This window comes from Corvus brachyrhynchos, unplaced genomic scaffold, assembly GCF_000691975.1.
Source record: "Corvus brachyrhynchos isolate BGI_N302 unplaced genomic scaffold, ASM69197v1 scaffold116, whole genome shotgun sequence".
Classification (NCBI taxonomy): domain Eukaryota; kingdom Metazoa; phylum Chordata; class Aves; order Passeriformes; family Corvidae; genus Corvus; species Corvus brachyrhynchos.
Window position 1 is genome coordinate 974530 of NW_008240221.1, and position 21587 is coordinate 996116.

Consider the following 21587-nt stretch of genomic DNA (forward strand, 5'->3'; position numbering starts at 1 on the left):
TTTTTTTTTTTTACTGGAATACTTACTTCTAATAATTCTACCTTCTCATTTTTAAATTTAATGAGACATTTTCCTAATATTTCTTAAACAGCAAAGATACTCATTCAGTTTAGCTGAATAAGTACTTTGGGGTTGAGACTGTGGTCAGTAAGAAAGTTAACACCTGTGTACTTAAAATGCTGTTTCTCATGTATTAAAAAAGCCCAATATTTTTAGGATTACAGTAGATTTTTTCATGCACTATAAAATAATCTCTGAGGAGAGTGAAGTGTGAGAACAAGAACTGTGTCCTAGTCCTGATGATGTTGACAGACTCTTCTTTCTCCCTGCAACACACCCATGAGGAGTCATGGCACTTGTTTTGTATCACTGCTGTTCAGCAAATATCAAACAAACAAACAAAAAAGTCCACTCAAAGCTAAGGATGCTTAAAATGTCTTCTGTGGATCAATTCATCCATACTACAGCAAATGCACACTCGTTCTCCTCAGAAAATACATGAATAAATGTTACTCTTAAAAATGGATAAAGCACACGAAGCACCATCTGTCAATCTTCAGAACAAAACAACGATACACACTCACTCCCCCCCACCAATGGACTGCCAGAAGGGCTGCAGTTCGGAGGCACTGTTCCCTCTAGATTGGTGTCCAGCGACGGCATCCTTACCTTCGGTGGGAATTCCTGTTGCTATTTACGTGGCCCCGGCCTGTGCAGCCTGGTGTAGGACACTTAAGAACATTTTCATGCATGGCAAGAACTTGACAAGGAGAGTAAGAGAAAACAGCAGAGTATGAAAACAAGAAAAAAAAAATCAAATCCCAGTATATATGAAACCATTTTAAAACAAAGCAGGATTCATTAACAACCAGCATTCCTCAAAATACACGTGACACACATAGCCAATAAAGCCTGATGAGGGAAGTAAGTATTGTGACCCTATGCTCATTAACACAGGGCAACAGTGAAAGTTATGGAGGGTACAGAACCTATAAACAAATGCATCTCTGGTGCAACAGTGAAGCAGAAGACGCCCAACATCTTCTTCATACAAAACCACTGAGCAAAGATCAGCTCAACAGTAAAGGGTGAGCTGGCAACCATACAAAACAAAATTACGGACTAGAAAAATTCTTTCAGGAAACGTATGTATTCTTAACACATAGCTTTATAAACACAGTATCAAACTCATGAGCTGAAAATCTGCTCTCAAGTTATACTGGTAGAACACTCAATTATTTGAAACACACCTCAGTACAACCCTGAACAGAATTTAACCCTAACTATAAGGCAGCCTGATTGAGCTAGGGGCCAGTTCTGCTCGCTTCCACACAGATACATCATTCATATCTATATGGCGAGCAGAATGGATCCTTTAATTTTCACTTGTATTCTCTACAAATGTGATTTTTTTTTCAAAATACTAAGAACCAAAATTAAGCACTTAAAATTGAGGGATGGCAGAAAAAAAATGTAAAAAAGAAATAAGTGGTACAAGCTTAAGCAAGTAAAGTGATTTACATCTGCAACTACTGCAAGCTGGATGGAAAACTTACTCTAAGGCTGCTCAGAGCAGTATCCCTCTAAATCATAAAGCTCATGCTATGAAGGACCAAATTATCAAGAACTTTTTGGGAACACTGAAGAGTTTGTTATGACATGAGGCATATCTGAATCCATGTCTCAGAGCTGGATGGCAGTACATCATTCAATGGGAAATGGCCATCCAGCCCTTGTGAAGTTCTGATTTTCTCACACAAGAAACTGTCTGGAAGCCTGTATTTAGTTCTCACTCAAAAAAAAAAAAAAAAGATCTAATAAAATAAGTAGATACCTTGACTGAGTTAAGAACTGAATAAAAGCTGTTCAGAGACTTGAGAATTAAATCATATATACTCATTAGAAGATAACCATCATCATCATCACCCCATCATCAGTGTGATAAAATGTGTATAGATGCAAAAGCTTCACTCTGAAATTCCTAATATTCAAAGCTGTTCTTGAAACATGCTTCACAAGGCCAACATCACAGGAAAAAAAAAGATGAGCTCACCTTTGTCATTTTAGTAGGTACAAGAGCATGCAAACAGTTTAAAGCTATATTCTTCTTTGATTTACAAGAGCTTTTTATTTACCATTTGAAAAATGATAGAACTTTGAGCAACTGAATAAATATTTGTGTTTCAGAAAATTACAGGGTCTTGGAAAGCAGAGAAATTACTTTATTTGTTCTACTGTATTCAGAGACCAACCGAACTACAGCAAAGTTTCCTAATGCACTTCCTCATCACTTTACTTCTGGAAGAAGCCACTGTGCCATGAAAGAGGAGACTTGTTATGTCTGCCACTCTTGCAGTGCTAATCTACTTCTGTTTTCCTGTCCATCAGAATCTACTTTCCTTTGGAAACTGGGGACCATTTTAGTTCTGACTGTCTTTGAAACATTTCCTTAAGGCTGTTGCAAATTCATCAACGTTAAGTCTGTAAGTGCTGATGGACAGTGAGGATTTTAGGTCCATATGGAATGGAATCCATAACTCCATTTTAAAACTGGTGTGAAAGAGAATTGGATCTTAGCTAGACACTTCCTGATGAAAACCAGCACAGAGTAATTAGCTTCAGCAGAACTACGCTGATTTCACCAGCCAAGGAGGGGACTTCCAGAAACGAAGCCCTCTGCCTGCAGGTGGGTGTCCATGAGCTCAAATGGGTGAACCTCCTATGCAGAGAATTCGCTGACATGGCAGGAAGTTCCACCCATGTGACTGAAGGGGATGTTTGCTCAAAATCTTGAGTTCTGTAACTAAGTAAACAGCCAAATTATTATTTTTTATAATACGCACTAGTTTGATATAAATTATGTTTCAGACACAACAATAACAAAAGAAAGGGGTTGCAAGTTTTTCAGGAATAATTATTCCTGTACAAGACAGTAAGGACAGTTGATGTGACATTAGCACGCAGAAGCAAAAGCAGTGCACATCTTCTGGAAACCTTTTTCTCTGTTGACTGAATATGTCTATTTAAAAATAACCTAGGTTCTCAAAATCAAAGAATACAGCTTTAAAAGTTGTACTTTTAGTGTAAAGTTAGTAGAGAATGGAAATGATGGAATAAAGGAAAAATTATAACACAGAACAGTTGACTAAGTTGAGACAAACCATACTGAAAAATGAAATTAACTTTTTAAATAAAAGGTTTAAAAAGCATGCTAGAAAAGTTTTTGTAGTTTTATCCCCAGTTTCCATGAAAGAATGTGAACTTACTTTCTGGAGGGACCCTATCTTTGTGTGGGCATCCTGACAAACTGCGGTGATGGGGGTAAAGCCCCGTTACATGGCCAGTTCCATCACACCCAGGGGTAGGACATTTGCTCTCTTTCTTTTCTGTTCTTGAGGGATCTATAATTTACAACAAATGTGTCAAGTGAATGAGTCTTTTCACATTTCTTTAAGAAGGTTCATTTAATCATGTCATTTACTCTTTGGTAAATGTTATTATGAAAACTGGAAAAAAAACCCTTCTACTTCTTATCACAGTTCTGTCACTTTTATCCTGTTATCTTCTTCTCAGACTTCAGGCTCCCATGATCATGGCAATGTCCATTCACAGTGATTGGAAAATGACCTTTTTATAGCAAAGCCGTAGCATTGACAATCAATGTTCTGCTGGCAAGCATTAGCTCAAGGGTGCGAGGTCATTTGGAAACTGTTTAGTTGGAGTTTCCCTTCTTTACATTCTTATTTGCCTCATGTATTAAGGTCGCAAATATACTGTCATAGCAGTTCAATGTCCTGAGAGTAGCAAACCCAGCTCTTCAGCATAAGCATTCCACAATTCAGCACAAATAAATCCCTTTTCCAAGGCTCAATGAAGAAATTACTCTTGTTTTCTTTAAATTCTTTATGAAGTGGTGAAATTACATAAATATTCCTTTCTCTTCAATAAATTATGGTGGAGTAAACATTGTAATCAGAATTACTGAAAGCATCGCTTGCTCTGTAAATCTGGGCCATTACCAGCATGCATATGAAACATTTGAATATTCATATGCTTGAAAGGTTAATGACCTTTTAGAATGTTGTTGGATCTTCTGACTACAAATCAAAGAAAAGTCTAACTAGACATTTTTTCCACAAAATAAAGTTTTCTGCCAATAATGTAGTGGAATACTGGTAAGATTAATTCTGATTTAGAACTTTCTCACGTAACTCCATCAGCTACTTCCTTTAACAGAACATCTGTAAAGTAACATCCCTATCCTTCCAGCCAAGCACATGATACAAATTACATCTTATCATCTTGACCACAATTGCCATGTTTTGGACATTATGGCTGATTTTCATATTAGTATTAAAGGGATAAAATTCAGGATACTCGAACTGCTACAATTTTGGCTCAAGATTACCAACATATTTTTTAGTCTATCATTCCTTTCAATACCCAATCTGAACTATCCTCATTTAATAATTTTATGTTGCTCTTGTAATTTCTCTGCTTCAGTATTTATGCTTTCATCTCCAGAAAATAAGATTTTGCTACTTATTTTACAGTAAGCCTTTTTTTACATTAAATTCCATCCCAGCTTCAACAAACAGAACCCTCAGTACAATAGGTGGAAATTTCAGTACTTGAAGAACTTCACGTACAACCCATTCTTTTCATCATGAATCAATATAATCCAGAGATCACATTCTGTTGTGGACTTATCTTTCCCTGATTTCCCTCTGGTAGATTTTATATATACTTTTATTTTTCAAGTTCATCCAAACCAGCTTCATTTTAGAGAAAATCTTTAGCTCATTGTAATGACTCTCCATGTCTTAAATCCATTCTTAAAATTTAATATCATACTTAAACCTTGTATTTTGCAAATGGAATCCCTAATTATGAAAGTTTTATTTTACTTAACTTGCATGTTGACTGTAGAACACAGTTCTTTTGTTCCATGCTCTTTAATAACAAATAAACATATAAATCTATCTCCAATGTGCTATACAGTTATCACAACACTCCTGGAAAGACCATAATCTCATACATCAGGAAATTGAAGAAAGAGATCAAGAAGTTAAACCCAAGGCCACAGAAGGAGCAAATGTCAGAGGAGGGATTTGAATTCCTGCCAGATAGGCCTGTGCTGAGACCACTAGAACAGCAAGCCCACAGCTACATACATACACAACTGTAAGCAACTCATCAAGTCAAGTACTTTGGGATGTGTGAAAGTATTAGATAAGTGAATAGATAATGTAAATGAAGTATAAATTATGTAAATATAAAAATATTCAAGGACTGCAAAAAATGTAGATGATTAATAGACCATAATGGCTTTTTAGAGACTTTAAACTAGAGGAACTTTAGCTACTCGACACTGTTAGAACTCCACCAAAGTCAGTGAAGGTATTGTAATTTAGAGCAGCTGAGGATCTAGACACTTGCATCCTAGAGTGTCAAGCAAATCCTCCTCTGTATTCAAGTCTACATGATAAAGTTATAGCACATATCAGATCCTTAAGAGCCTTTATGGTCTAATGAGTCAGAAAAGATGCTGTATACTACTCTTAATGATTTCAAAACTTGCATAAAATTGCACTTGCACAATTTCCCATTGCTTTTAATGGAAGACATTTGAGTAAACTTTCACAACTTTATACAAAACACTGGATACTGTTTTGTAAATCCTCTTCTGCTATTTGGGAGAAATATTGCAGTTCTACTGAACTCTGTAACCTTTTCTCACTCCTTGCCATAATGGAAGTATTTCCTGAGTGAAGGTTGTCAAAGGACTTCAAAAGGTTTTAAAATGCATAAATTTCAGAAGAAAGTCCGTTTAGAAAGCTTAAAATAGCAGGGGGAAAATGGTTAGTAGTCCCTTAATGGTTGTTTCAGTGATCTTTGAAGCCAAGAAGTAGTTCTCACCGCAAACCTGTGTACCCAAAAAGCTTCCACTTAACCATATCATACACTTCTGTAGGTATCTCTTCCAGGAGTATTTGGAAGATAACGTGTCACTGGAGAACAAATGATATAAGCAATTATTTTACTTAAAGCTTCCTCTCTCAACAACTACCAGAATGCTTCCCACATTTTTTTTAAATAAGGGATTTTTTTTTTTTTTTTAAATTAAAAAGGGGAAGAATGATCCACTCCACAAAGTTTCATGGTCCGAACTCCCAGAATATTTAGTCCCTGGCTGAGCCTTGGACATATTATCAATTCAGCCTGCAGCTCCCAAGAAATAGGATGGTTCAAAGAAGCTATGGAATTTGCTAAAACAGGACATCTATACATTTCTCACTGTCAGAAATTATATAGGCTTTTTGGAGACAGCAGGTCTATATGCAAAAATGTTGACCCAGCCATATATAGACTGGAAAGGCTGGACAATACCAGAATTAAAAAACTCTTCAAAAATTAATTTTGGTTTGCCATGTTTTCTGTGTTTTTTAGAGACATATACTCAAAGGGAAATGCATCAATGATAGGTTATATGTGAACAACATTTAGCACAACATCCACATGGCTATGCAGTAATACACTAACTAAATAAAGTTGTCTTCCCCAAATACCCAAACTTACTGCAGCATACACTGGACCATTTACTTGTGGTTAGAACAAACAAAACTTCACTAAAATACATTGCAGCAATGTTTGACATCAGTAATTTACATGCATTTCTAAAAAACTGATCATTACTTTTGTTTAAGGCTTGTGAGAAATGATCAAAACTTTCTGGGATCAAGATGTTGTCTGCCTTTACGAATGTCACAGGCAGATTACTTTTCCAAAGCAGGGATTTATAAAAAAGAGAAAAATGCCCACCATCTCAATTGTAGAAAGCAAAGCAAATATTTGTACAACAAATATAAGATAAACCTAGTCCCTGTTTAGCATCTCCCAAGTAATACCACGTCCTCAACTTCCACTAAAGTCAATGGGAATCAGGGGTGTTCAGTGAATCTCAGGAGGTATTGAACACTTAATACAACACGGCCCTACATGTACAGATGTAAACACATTAAAGAGGGGTGTCATAATATAAACACACCATCACCATGATAATCCTGCAAATCAAAAGGCATTCAAAAGGTAACCTTTAGTCTGTTGGGGATTTTTTTGTTTGTTTTTGTTTTTATTGGGTGTTTTTTTTGTTTCTCTTGTATTGAATTATGGTCAAGGCAGCACCTTAACTGTTTCCACAATGGAATGAAACCAGTGAAGTGGAATGCACATAAGAAAGAAATTGCTATTGATCTCAGCCCAGGCCACACCATGCCTTGCATAGCAAATGGTTTCCATTACCTTACTATCTTAAGATAATTAATGTGCAGTCACTGCCCCTATCTTATGTTATCGGTCATTTTGATACTGTTCAATTTCTATCAGGCAATTCTACATTTTAGATGGGAGAGGCTTCATCAATAACTGTCATTTGATGATAATTTTATAAGTCACGATGCCACCTACCCAATCCAATCTGTAATATATGCACTTCATAGCTGATTGACTATCTGCCACATAAACCCCCCCTTCAATATAGTTTGCAACACAATTCTCTTTCTTAATTATTATTATAAAATATATTAAAACCTTGAGAAAAATCTTTGCCTCTTTCAACATGATCTCTTGTTTTGTTTCCCTGAAAAGTTACTTTTTTAATTTAGCCAATGGTATACTGTACATATTTCTAACACTGCAGAATGAATTCTTTTATTTTATAATCATAGCATGATGCTATTTTACAGTCATGTCATACTACAATTTTAATAAAGTTCCCATTATGTGGAATTAATAACTTCATTTCAGAAATCTATGCAAAACTTAACATGTTAGCTCACACTTTCTCATGACATAACATACGGTATATAGAAATATTACCTTTACCATAATATGGCTTTTTGACATGGCCGTCACTTGGTTTAGGCTTCCTGTCATCTCCAGAAAGGTGTCTTGGAGACTGTTCCTCAAATGATCTCATATTATCCCTCCTTCCAGCTTCCACTGCCATTTTTTCTCTCATGGCTTTTGCTCTCTCAGTTTCCAAAGCAATTGCTTTCTCAAGCAGGGTTAAGTTACCTTTTGTCATATCAAACACTTCTTCAGACCTATCTGAAGTAATAGAGGTGGTATCATCGTCTCTTTCATGACAACCATCCTCCTTGGCACAGCTAGAAAAAGTCCTAGATCTGGGGCTCAACTGTTCTTCAAGCCTCATTAGGTTCATCATATCAGAGTAATTCCGGTCTGGTGTTCTTCCTTGGAAGTCATCTTCTTGCCTGACATGCTGACGAGTGTTCATGTTTTGCTGTTGATTTCTTTCCTGTGGGTTTGTCTCACTGAGTTTCCTAGCCAGATCAAAACACTGGTTCCTTAAGCACTCCAAACTGCTGAGACACACCTCTTCATCACTCTCCTCCACTATTTTTTCTGTAAGTCCATTGTTCACAGGCTTCCCTAGCATTACAAAGTTCATATTCCTATTGTCTTGCTGTGAAGTATTGTCTGCATAATTTCTGTCATTAATATTTTCTGAAAGCACTACACCATGTCCTTGTGCTAATAATTTAAGGGAGTCCACTGTTTCCCTAACAACATCACTGTCTAAATCTAAACTCAGCTCACTTTTCCGACCGATATTTTCATTTTTGTCACTATCATCTTCCAGACTATTAGATGTATTGCTGTTCATTTCTGATTCTGTCCTGGCTCTGTATGCTGCATCCTCTGCAATTTTGCCAAGATTTAACAATGACTTGGCCACCAGTTCATCGTAATTATCATACTCATCATTATTGTTATCGTCTTTTTCTGTGTCTTGCATTATTCGAGTATTGTGACAATTCATTTGATGGTCTTCTGCATAAAAAACAGAAACAAAGAAAGAAACAAAGAAAGAAAGAAAAAGGAAAAGAAAAGAAAAAAGTGGCTACAATTGGAACTGTTGTTGCAATTGCACGGACAGAAAACAAACTGCATGTCAAATATTGTTAATCATACAGCAATTCTAGAACACTATGGCTGACCCATTTGAACGGAATTCTCTTTAGTCCACAGGGCTTTTTTTGTTTATTTGCTATTCACATGAATTTCTTTCACAGAACTGATAAGAAAAAGGCAATCAAAATGCTAATTACTACTACTGCTAAATGTTATGGCATAAATACTTATGTTTCTCCTTTCACTTCTATATTCACAGTTTTATGGGATTTATTACAATCACATTATTCAGCTGACATAATTGTCTATGTTTCCAAGTTTCCTCACTCCTGTATTTCCTGTAAATACAGTAGATGGCAAAGGAGTGAGTACTACTAGATTTATTCTCTTACTGATGAATGCCATTCAGCAAAAGAGAAAGAGTATACTCCAAGAAGGAAAATGTCACTTTTTTAACACCATACACACCATTAACACTAGTTGACCGATAACTGCACACGAAGATTAAAATGGCATTTTACTTAGTGGATCCATCAGTAAAATCAAAATCTCTCAGTTCAACTGTGGAGAAGTTAAGAATTTTAAAAGAGTTGTTACATGAAAGGAAGATAGAAGGAATTATATGCGCAATATAACTTGAAGTAAATATGCTAGCCCAAATTTTATGGTCATATATGTATGATAGGGCTTTTATTTGCTGTTCTGTGCACTGTAACAAAATGGTGCAGAGTTACCACATTTCACTCAGCTTTGTTCTAGTAACTGTCGAATAACAGAGGGAGAGCTTAATAAGTAGGAGCCAATGTGAGGCCCTAAGGGGGAGAATCATCTCACATAACTTTAGACATGAGCAAGGCAGGCATCTACATCTGAGTAGACTATTCCATGGTTCCATCCTCAGTCAGCAAGAGAAGCAGACACTTTATGGACACAGCCCACCTGATCTGGTTAAGGTATCTTCTTGAGAATAAAACTAATAACCACTAGAAGTGCCTGTTTCTCTTCATTGACAACAAAGGGACTCAGACTTGATGCCCACCTTAAAGATACCCATACTCAGTCAGATGAATATCATCCAGAGAGCATCTTCTGGTATCTCATGTTCACTCAGAAGTTACGTCATTCCTAGACCCAGTCTTAAAACACACATTCTTCATTACCGAGTAATGAACGTTGCATAATGTATATTTTGATAATCAGCTACCCAAGCTATATTTTGACATTTTGCATCACTGGAAAAGAAAGTTCCTAGATCTGTCATTACAGCGACATGCTAGGTTTTCAGTTTTTCAGCTGGTGCAAACTGAAAGAAACCAGTAGAGCTAGGATAATTAACACCTGCTCAAGAGTTAGTTCATCAACTTCTGATAGCATCTTTTCAGCTTAGATGTATTTTCAACACTAGTACACCTGAACACGTAGCAATTTCTAAAGTGTGACTCATGTTTTGGGTTAAACAAACCAAAGTGGGAAATTTCAGGTAGTAGGTGGCTTGTACACTAATATTTTGGTAATAGGAAATAGTGTTTGATAAAAATAATTTTTATGTCAGTAGACAAAATAATAAATCAGTTGTAAATACAAAGCTCAACAGCACAATAATTGATATTTCAGCCACAAGATAGTATTTCTTCTACACAGTGGTTAGGGATCCTGGGATGATAGTAGGCTGTAGTTAAGCAGCAGAACTGGTTGATGACTAGGCTATCTAGAAAAAAAAATGCTCTAATGGTAAAATATTGTAAAATATTATATCTTACATATTATCTGCTTGAATATAGAGGAAAGAAAATTAATAAGGAAGACTGTATGGTATTTTTACATCACAAGGTATTTCAAGTCAGTAGTGGGTTATCTGTTTATCATAAAAGGTGGTTTTATTTTAGTTGCTATGTTTTTCAAGCTCATCATAATTCACATTTATGTTTCAGGTGCCACAAAAATTAAGGGTATGAGAGTACCAGATTTTCAGTGTACAAGTAAGGATTGACACTTCCACTTCCTATTTGAAAAATGTCCATCTTGAATAACTGCATAGAAGAAGGTAATGAAGAATTACTGGATAATTAGTTTGTGCTATTTGAAAAGCAAATACACTACTAATAATTTTCTAAAGTAAAATGTACAAATGAGTCCCACATTAATTTAAATATTAAGGATAAAACCTGATGCCAAGGAGATTGCTCAGTAGAAACTGAGGTTTTTGTGGGGCGCTTCTTGTAACTACACTGATGGGCAGTCAGATGCAGCAAAGGAACATCAAAGTAATTAAAGAAGCAATGAGCTATAGCTCCAAAATTGCCAGTGCCTTCAAGTTTAGGGTGAGGTATCAACAAACACTGGTGAAATCAGTCCAAATCTACCTGTAATACGATATTGAAATACAAAGTAGAAAAAAAAATGTTTTCTCAAGTCATCCTGAGAACTGCTCAGGTACACAGTGACTATTCTAAGCCAACATTTGAAATGTGAAAAGTTTCAGGGATTGTTTCTTACAAAGGGGGATTGTGTTTGTAAATGATCACCAAGGGGAGGAATATGTTATACCTTGCCTCCACAAGTGAAAAGTCAAAATATGAATCATGTACTATATGAGAGGAGACATCTAAATTCCTTTTGAGTAGGGAAGCTGGGTGAAAGTTGTAACTACAGTATTTTTTATTCTATTTGCTTGGCTACATCCTTTTCTGGTCTCCCATCCATTCAATCATAAAATGAAGAAGAAAAAGGTAGTGGAAGAGAAGAAAGTGTAAAGCAATAATCCCAGATAAGACAGGCAGGAAAGCAAAATATTTAAATTAAGATTAATTTCCTGTATTTTAATTTTTGGCCTTTTTTTGCATCTTTTTTCTTTAACAACTATTTTACTCATGTCTCTTATATCCATGCAGCAGTTAATTTTAATGAGAAGGATATTTATATATGCCATGTCATCTCCTCAGTAACAGTTGGATTCTAAACTTGCTCTGGTGAGGCACCTGTATCATCTGTTTATCAATATGGAATTTTAAATACTGAATCAGTTTGTATATTAGTCAAGGGTCTTCTAGGAAGTATGCTACACTAGCAGCTCTATGTGAACTTTACGCCTCTTCTTTGATTCAGCTCTGTAAAATTCAATCTTGCTTTCATTTCACATTTCTGTGATTCCTTAGATTTGATCTTTAGTGCAGTAACTACCTTTAGACTGTTCTGTTTAATGGCTGTCTGTTAAATGACTGCAAAACCTAGAGACTTACTCTACCTCTTGCATAAGTTTTGGAACCAGTGATGCCAACTGAAGGTTTTTATTTTGTGAAGAGACTGAGTTTGTCTCACAAAGACGGCAGCTAGCCAGTGTTGGTGAAGAATGCACAAAGTTATAATACATCCTTTTATGTTAACTTTAGGGTTGCACGGACAAAGAATACACAGTTTTAAAAGAATATCAGATTTTTCTAGCCCTCATCAGCATAATACCATGACAATTTAGATATTCTTGGTGGTAAAGTTGTTCTTTTTAAGTCTCAGCAGATATAACAAGTGGCAGAAGGAAATTATAGTGGAGTAGCGTAGAACAGCTATAAAGAGCTGGAAGCCTTTAGCCATTTCAACAGAAGTGCACTTGTATTGCACTAAACAAAAAGTGAATAATTTGATTTCTTATTGCACCTTTCATCCAAGGATCTCAAAGCACTTTACAAACATTATTTTAAAAAGCCTCACAACACCCCTGTGAGGTAGGTATTTTAACCCCATTTTACAGATGGGAAATTGAGACACAGAGAAGTTGAGTGACTCTTTCCATGTCATACCAGGAGTCATGGGAGAATAAGGATTATAGCCTCTACATCCTTGACTGTTTCCTCCTTTTGTTCCTATCACATCCAAATTTAAGCAATTGTTTGTCAGAAGAAATGGCTTGCTGGTTTTAGTGTAGGGAGTCATGCAAAACAGCACCTTTCTTTTGAAAAGGAAAATATATAGCATTTAGACTGAGAGATTCTGCAGAGAGAGGCAATGATACTTCAGAAATAGCAGCTACATTCCTACCAAAGGACAGACTTCAGAAACAAGACTTCCCAGATCTGTGGTCCGTTTATCAAATTACTCACTTTCTTCCAAGTATGGGAAAACATGATGGCTAAGAAGCTGAACCTACATGTGGTCACACAGGCTTCCTGCCCAGATGGATGGTTTCATTATCCAGGCAGCATTTCCTGTTTCAAAACACTTCACTGCTCTTGCCACTGTCAATTCCTAAATGCTCAGCACATGATACTACTGCATCACCATTCTTCCCCTTTAAGCTGTAATGTGAAGTACGTGCATACATCTCCACATTACAGTCTCTGACGGCTGGCCTATGAGAAATATTTAGCAAGACAATGTTGGCACAAATGAATCGTAAACCTTAGAAAGTTACAGCATAATATAGGTAGAAGATTGTTTGTATATTGCCTTCTTGGGGAAAATCTTGTGAGTAAGGAAACTGAAGAGGTGGAAAACTCAGTGAGCTCTCAACTTCTCGACTCCTCATGGAAGAAACAGAGGACATGTGTAACTCTCCAAGGACCTAGGCAAGGTCTCCTAAAAATCTAAATGGTCCTACTGACATGGGATTTGGATTAGAGCCCAAGCATTTGAATATGCCTATTCAGGGCTGCACTGAACCCTGAAGTTGACCATGTGCAAGAAGAATCCTTTCTTCATCTCTGCAAATTTTCATGAGGTTCTTTTACACTGGAAGTGCTATATGTAAAGACCCAAGTAATTTGGTTCTTATAACAACTGGTTCCTTTATGGACCTTATATACTTAATGAAAGTCAAAAGAAAAAGGTAACTGTTCACTTAGTTAATTGATTGTCTCTAGCTATTCCATTATATTCAATTATTTTTTTCACTTCTACCCCTCAGCCTGCTACAGCTACTTACAATAGTTATAATACTGGGACTTACTGTTTAGACTTTCCTACAATTACAGTATTCAACTAATAACCAATGCTCAAACTAAAATAAATGGAGAGTAGAAGTCATTAAGCATGGCAAGGAAGTTCTGAGCTGAAGAACACAGGACATCACAGTAGGAGTCAGTATTGTAAACTAATAGTGAGGACTACAGTGCAGCAAGCCCATACAGACTTTTAAATATGGACAATTTGCCGCCTTAAGTATCTTTTAATTTTTTTTTTTTTCTGTTAGGTTTTGATCTTTTCATTTTCTATAGGTTCCATGTTTTATCTGGTCTTGCTCACTGAAAAATTAAGTCCTTTTTTTTTTCTTTTTTTTTTTTTTTAATATTTTTCCCTAAGGACCAAAAGGGATCCTCACAGATCTGAATTTCTTTCCTGTTGTGGAGTGATTACTAACACATGAAGACTAACTCATAAAGATATTACTTTTTTATTCATCTTCTTGCCATTTAAACACACTTTTAAAAGAGTATTAATAAATTATTTTGGTATAAAAGCATTTCGAAGATTTAGTTTTCTGCACAAATCAGTGCGTTCTTGTCTAAAGGCAGAGGTGTTTTACATAACCAATGCCCTGAAATAATATTTTTTTTTTTTTTTGCTTATGGCACTTGTATGACCTATTACTACACCACTGCTTATGTCACACCTGCATGAATAGTATCCTATTTATGTGAACCAATGTTCACATAGAGTATTGGTAGAATATGGATGTTCTTACTTGGGTTATTCTTATTAATATAAAGACAGAGAGAATCAGGAAATACAGAGTAACATGCTTTTAAGATTTATGTCATTTGTTATTCATTCATTTTTTCCCACTCCAAATCCCTATGAGCTACTTGTATCAGTACCATTTTGGAAAAGGATCTGAGGATATCTGACAGCTCCTCTGACAAGATCATGACTGAGGTAATTTTGCTTCAAGTGCCAGACTGCAAGAGCTTCGTAAAGGTTATCTAGGTTCTGACTCAAGCCAATATGTTTAAGATTTTGTCATTTCACCACAAGATACTGCCTGCCTTTCTTTGATCTTAAGAGATTGTCACATGCCATTAACAGTGCACTGCTGCCATGGAATCATGCAGTAGTTGAGGCTGGAAGGGACCTCAGGAGGCTATGTGGTCGAACACCTGCTCAAAAAAAGTGCCAGCTTAGAGCAATCATCAGGGCCCTGTTCTGTCAGTTCCACTTTAAAGCTCTTCCAGGATAGAGGTACCACAGCATCTCTGGGAAATCTATTCCAGTGTTTGACCACCCTCATGGTAAGAAATTCATTCTTATTTCCACATGGATTTTTTTTTGTTACAACTTGCGTCTTGTCTCTTATTCTTATGCTACACACTTACATCTTCTCACCACTCTCCACACAGGTAGCTGAAGACAAGTCTAAGTTCCCCCCACAGCTTTTTCTTCCTCAAGTGAACAAACTGGGCTTTTTTCAGGGTTTCTGCACATGTGGTCCAGTTCTTTAATCATCCTGGTTGTTCATCACTGGACTCCAATATTTCAAGACTTGTGCTGATGAGCCCAAAACTGGGCCTATTGCTCCACATCAAAAAGTGTAAGTGCTGCATAAACTGGAATAATAATTTCTTTTCCTTTTGATTTCTGTTTCTCAAGTCTTTTCATCCTGACAGCCAAGCATTATTTCCTGAAGTCAAAAGGCAATGATTTTTCTGGGAATTATCTTTTTTTTCCTCCACCACAGAGACAGCAGAAAATACATTTTGGTTACCTTCAAGTAGGAAAGGTCCCTGGTTGGTATGAAGCCTGCTTGTTTGGTTTGCAGTGTCTGAAATATATGGTATGGAGGCATATGCTTAGGTTCAAGAAGGAACTTGCTGAGATTATCTGTGAACAGAAGTGGATATGCTGGGTTTGCAAGGGCAGTACAATTTAGCCAGTCACTCCCACCTGGACCACACTTCTTTGTGAATCAGGTTCAGGCAGCCCTTAATTGTTTTTGAATTGACTTCTGTCTGGGCAGATAATGAGATGTCTTTAGCTGATGACTGGTATTCATTTCATCCTACTTTTTCTCCCCAGGATGTCTATATGAGGGAGGCGAGATATTCTGTCTCATAGCCTTATAATGATTCAGTGGAGTTTGGCAGTTTCTTGCTTTCTCTAAGGTTTCCACAGCTCAGCAGGGCAGCAGGCAATGAGGAAGCCAAAGCTATTCTCCAGATACTGGGATACAGCAGGAAGACAGCAGGGGAGCAGAGGACCAGCTGCACCGACAGCAGAACACCCACTCAGAGAGCTCCTGGTACGGAGCTTCTCATGGGGCTATTCCTAAGACTGCTCCAGAGACAGTGACCTGTGCCTACATCCCTCTCCATATTCATTTCTTTACAAAGGATGCAGCCTGAAGAACACATTTTCCGTTTATAAAGCAATATTTTCTTTCTGACACACAAATCTCTGAGAAGACAGATTGGAATATTTAGTATAGGGATACATCATCTCTTTTTACTAGTTTTGTTTTAGTTCAGAGCTCTCAGTGTCAGATGTCCATATTGAACATGTCTCCATATGAACTATACATCTAGATTCCATTTACAGGCAATGGACAAAACCATACATCCTGGGATTTGATTTTTCATCCTAACCTAGGTATCTATAGTAGATAGGCTGAATTATCCCCTAAAAGTGACTATTTCTCTTAACTAGTCATCAATTAAACAGATGGGGTGAATCCTATCCCTATTGCTTTTACTCAAAAGTTTCAAGCTGATCCTTGCTGAATTTCAATGGTATCTTTAGTATGACACAGTAGGAACTGCAGGGAGGAAGGAACGAGGAGCTACCCAAAAGGAGTAGCTTTAGGTTGTGGATAGACGAAGATGTATCAGGAAAGCCTGGTGTGAATGGGATAGTATGGATACTTTGGACGGGATATATGCTTATGACCGCATGATTTACATGGAGAGAATTATATCTTATTGGATGTGTTTGGTCTCCATTGTAAATTTAATTACTTTTTAATAGTTGTGTTTGATTATCAAAGAAAGCCTGTTTGTGGTTTGATAACAAACTGACCCGACTGGCAGAAGGGACAGAGGCAAGTATCACTACCATTCTAGAGGATGAGAGAACTGCTAAATATGGTATCATTGAAATTTCTTCTTCCTGACTCTCTTTCTATCCCCTCAATGAGTTCAGTGCCAAGGAATCTGGAAAGACAAAGACATCTATGTGCACGAGTGCCAGACTTTACTTCATCTGAAATGTAACGCTTTTAGTTAAGGTGTTTGTTCCTTTATTTTTATCCCTTCATCTAGCTTTTAATCTACATTTGACTCATTCCCTTTGTTTTCATGACAGGGAAGGCTGGGTAATAATCCATAGTATAAGAAGAAAGTAAATACAAAGGATTCTTTACCTCTTCGGTTATAGCCATCTATTACTAATATTCTGTTCTGTCCCAATTAATTAGGGACAGAGCAATAAAGGAAGAAGTGGAATGTGATTACTCATGCTGCTATACCCTTAGTGAGGCCCTGGCATGATTTTGAGTGACTTAGCAGCTCTCCAGCAGTGCCGAGATTCAGTGAAGAAGTGCTGGTTAGGGACCATTTCCAAGGAATTTGAATGTGGTGAACCTATTTTGGAAGGTAAAAGATTAGCTGTATATGCATCCAAATCATGCAACAGTTGAACTTAGCATTAAATGAGTGGACTATGGTCTGTTCTATTCACTCACATAGATGTGGTCATTGATTAATGTGCCTGAAGAGACAGAGGCAGGAAAATCTGTAAGCTGGGATCAATGGAAAACACACTCCAGAAGGAACAAGTAAGGCCAGTGTGAACTGTTTACTATGGTTCACACCATGTGTATTGGGTTTGCATGGCAAGGTTTTGGTAGTGGGGGGGGCTACAGGGGTGGCTTCTGTGAGAAGCTGTCAGCAACTTCCTCCATGTTCAGCAGAGCCAATGCCAGCCAGCTCCACAGTGGAACCACTGCTGGCAAAGGCCGAGCCCATCAGTGATGGCAGGAACACCTCTGTGGAGGTGTTTTCAAGAGGGAAAAAGAAAAGTTATTGGGCAGAAGTAATTGCAGACAGAGAAGAGTGGGGTGAGAACATATGAGAGGAACAGTTCTGCAGACATCATGGTCAGTGAAAAAGGAGGGACAGGAGGTGCTCCTGGCACTGGAGCTGAGATTCCCCTGCAGCCCGTGGTGCAGTCCATGGTGAGGCAGCTGTGCCCCTGCAACCCATGGAAGTCCATGGTGAAGCAGAGATCCACCTGCAGCCCGTGGAGGGCCCCACACCTGAGCAAATGGATGCTTGAAGGAGGGGGTGTGACCCTGTGGGAAGGGTGCACTGGAACAGGCTCCTGGCACGATCTGTGGCCCTGTGGAGTGTGGACCCCATGCTGGAGCAAGTTCGCTCGCAGAACTTGTCACCCCATGGAGGACCCACACTGGAGGAGTCTGCTCCTGAAGGGCTGCACCCTGTAGAAAGGGATCCGTGCTGGAGCAGTGTGAAGAACTGAAGCCCATGGGAAAGACTCACACTGAAGTTCATGGAGGACTGTCTCCCATGGGAGGGACCCCATGCTGGAGCAGGGGAAGGAATCCTTTCCCTGAGGAGGAAGCAGCGGCAGAAACAACCTGTGATGAACTGCCTGTAATCCTCATTCCTTGTCTCCCTGCACCCCATGAGAGACAAGGTAGAGCCTGGAAAAGAGGCTTTACTTTGCTTCTCATTATCCTACTCTGATTTTCATTGGTAAATTCAATTAATTTCCCCAGGTCAACTCTGTTATGCCTGTGATGGCAACTGGTGAGCTACCTCTCCCTGACTTTGTCTCCACTCAGGAGGGCAATGATGACTGGCTTTGGTGGGCACCTGGCACCTAGCCAGGGTCAAGCCAGCACACCATGCTACTCCAGTCAGCCAAGTACACATATACAGTGGACCTCAAAAAAGACAAAATGGTGACTCAGTGGTGTAGCTAGCTCTTAGCTAGCTACAAAGAGTCTTTAATACCTTCTGTTTATTTGCCATCTATGTGTACAGATGGCCTATGTGACTGGAAGTGTGTAAGAAGGAGAGTAGAGTACTAGACACCTGTCAAACGCAGGAAATGTATGCTATAGTACCAGACACAGACCACCTTTTTATGTCACTATGGCATTTGCAAAGATATTTCCAGTTGAGGCTTTTCCAAGTACCTGTCCACCTAAAGATACATTTTAGAAATTGAGGGATTTCACACTGCTGTTCAGATCTGCACTGGAATAGCTGTCTGAATGATGAAAGCTTGTATCTCTTAAAAGGAGAGTATTTGGTGGACAAATGTAGTAACCTACATATTTACCCACATTTCCATACATTTCCAACTAAATATGTACCTACTAGCTATTATGGAAGCGGCTTTGTTGCCAGTCTCACAGCGCCTAAATTGAGTAGAGCAGCACAGCCTCAGCGCATGGCATCTGTGCTGAAAATAACTATCCTCGCAGAAACAAGAAGCAACAAAGAGAATCAATCAAATAACCACAACAGCCAGTTTTCCAAAATACACACATGTAGATACAGAGACAATCTTACACCACACAAAACTAAAACCTGAGTCTGAGTCTGGTCTCAAGATGCTTCAGTCTAGAAGCTATTTTGCTGGAGTTCACTGGTAAAAGTAATGTACATGAGATGAAGTCAATACCTTTACTTCTGCCTGAAATTATTTCTGGTTTTATTTTTTTTCACTTTAACATATTGCTCCCTTTCAGTTGCCTTTTGTGTGATTATTTCTAGGTTCTAGTCTCATTTACTTAATTTTCTGTGCACTAAAGTATCTGAGCTATTTAGGAGCCAATGGAACTAACCTGCCCAACATGAACTTTTCCCCTCTGTTCCTTTGTATCTGGTGCTGTATTATGTTTTATGACTTAAAACGAATTTATTAAACAGAACAGCATCAAATCAATTCCTAAAACTCAGATAAACTGTGTACATTATTTCCACACTGCCCATCTTCTCAATGATGTGCAATTTGCAGATTTCAAGCAAAACACTTGCCAGAGGACAGTTATTCTTTCTTTAATAGATACATTGCTATTACTTCTAGTTATGCATTTTTTAAACAGTTAGTAATTTTGGCTCACTGCTGTTTGTATCTTATCCAGACATCAAGTATAGTTTAAAAATCCTTGTTTTCAGTATTATAAAAAGTCTCAGAGAGTCTACACATATTGCTTGGGGTTCTGAAAGAGCTCTGCATGTCTCTAGTTCTAATTCTACTAATGACAATGATAAAGAATTCTATCATTAATATAAAAAGACACAGTAAGTTACTTCACATTGTGAACTATAGGAAAATGCTCACATATAACTAGGGAGGAGAAAATATAACAGAAAAAACTGTCCTGCATCGCCTGTGGGTGTGGGTATTTTGTCTAGCCCTGATCTTCCATCTTAAAGCCTTTTAACTTTTAAATTAAAGATTCCACACAATGCAGATTCTTTACTGCAGCTTTCACATCTGTCATTTCCTGCTGTCCATGAAGGAATCCTAACAGCATATTTCACTTGCTCTCTGCAGTACTCCCATGCTAACCTCCTACGTGTTTCTTTAAATCTTTCTGCATTTTTCTTTCCTGCATAATCCCTGTCACCCCTTTTACATTTGGAACATATTGTTTCCATTTCTGTGTCCGAAGACCTTCCGGCCATTGAACTGAATTTGGCCTTAAACTCATACCATGTCTTTAATGGGGATTTCAACATGAATCACTTTAAAAAAAGTCATATGAATAGCAGCAGTAATTTCTAAAACACTTTCAGATTAGACTTCTCATGTGGCATGTTGTATAGAAAGGAACAGTTGTATTTCTATTTTTCTTGGTGATACAACTACATCTATACTCATCTGTGCTTTAAACCTGAGAGACACCTTAATACTGATCAGCTGCTCAAAGCTCTGCTTTGCTGTGTACTGAAAAAGCTCCAGCCTTACAAAGCTCTCCATCTATCTGCTATTTAAGCACTGAAAGCTTCTAGACACTGGGTCTTTTCACACATAAATTCCCAGAGAAACCTAATCCAATAGGTATGCTCTAATGCACACCTGAAAGAAAAAGGCTTCCCATGAAGTGCTGCTTTGATTGGCTTGCTTAATCTGTAGCCAGAGAAGAACGGCCTGTTTCCTTCTTTATTTCCCCTGCTCATCCCCACCTGCCCATAGCCCAGGTTAAACACATTGTTTAGTGGGTCACTCACTAAAGAACCAGAAGACTAAGAGTATAAGCTCTCATGGTTTATGTGGATTTCGTACCATAGTTCCCAAAAACATTTGCTAGTCACCACAATAAAAGCTGGATTCAAGTTCTATTAGGAAGCAGAAAACACAAGAGTAGAGTAAGACCCATAATTTTTTTTTTTTCATGCTATTTGGTCATGCAAAAATATAATCTCTTTATTGGAGATATTACAAGGACACCTGCCTTGAAGAGAGAAATATAAAGTCTGTTCCCTGTGCCCAGGACTGATTTTGTAGCCTAGTAAGAAGTCAAGCCATATGATGGTTACAGGGTCCTTGGAGAAAAGACAGAATTCAGCATGGCCTGCATTCTCAGGAGAATGACCCTTTTTGGTCTATGGCAGTTCTTGAATGTTTTTTCTAGGGTGTAATAGAGCTCCATCAGAATGTGTAAGAGCGTTCCCTACCCCAAGCAGTCACTG

General features: G+C 37.8%; 1 protein-coding gene across 17 annotated transcripts in view; it reads right to left on the reverse strand.

Annotated features, from left to right (window-relative positions):
* MYT1L (myelin transcription factor 1 like) overlaps window positions 1-21587 on the reverse strand; it is a 320395-nt gene that overhangs the window by 76567 nt on the left and 222241 nt on the right. For 10 of the 17 annotated variants that reach the window (XM_017745019.1, XM_017745023.1, XM_017745028.1 and 7 more), the window contains 3 exons: window positions 7879-8856; window positions 3267-3401; window positions 670-760 (listed from right to left, as the gene is read on the reverse strand). In XM_017745019.1, coding sequence (XP_017600508.1) covers window positions 670-760; window positions 3267-3401; window positions 7879-8856 — 1204 coding nt within the window. The remainder of the gene's footprint in view (window positions 1-669; window positions 761-3266; window positions 3402-7878; window positions 8857-21587) is intronic. The other 7 variants (XM_017745030.1, XM_017745029.1, XM_017745027.1 and 4 more) reach the window with 3 other exon arrangements.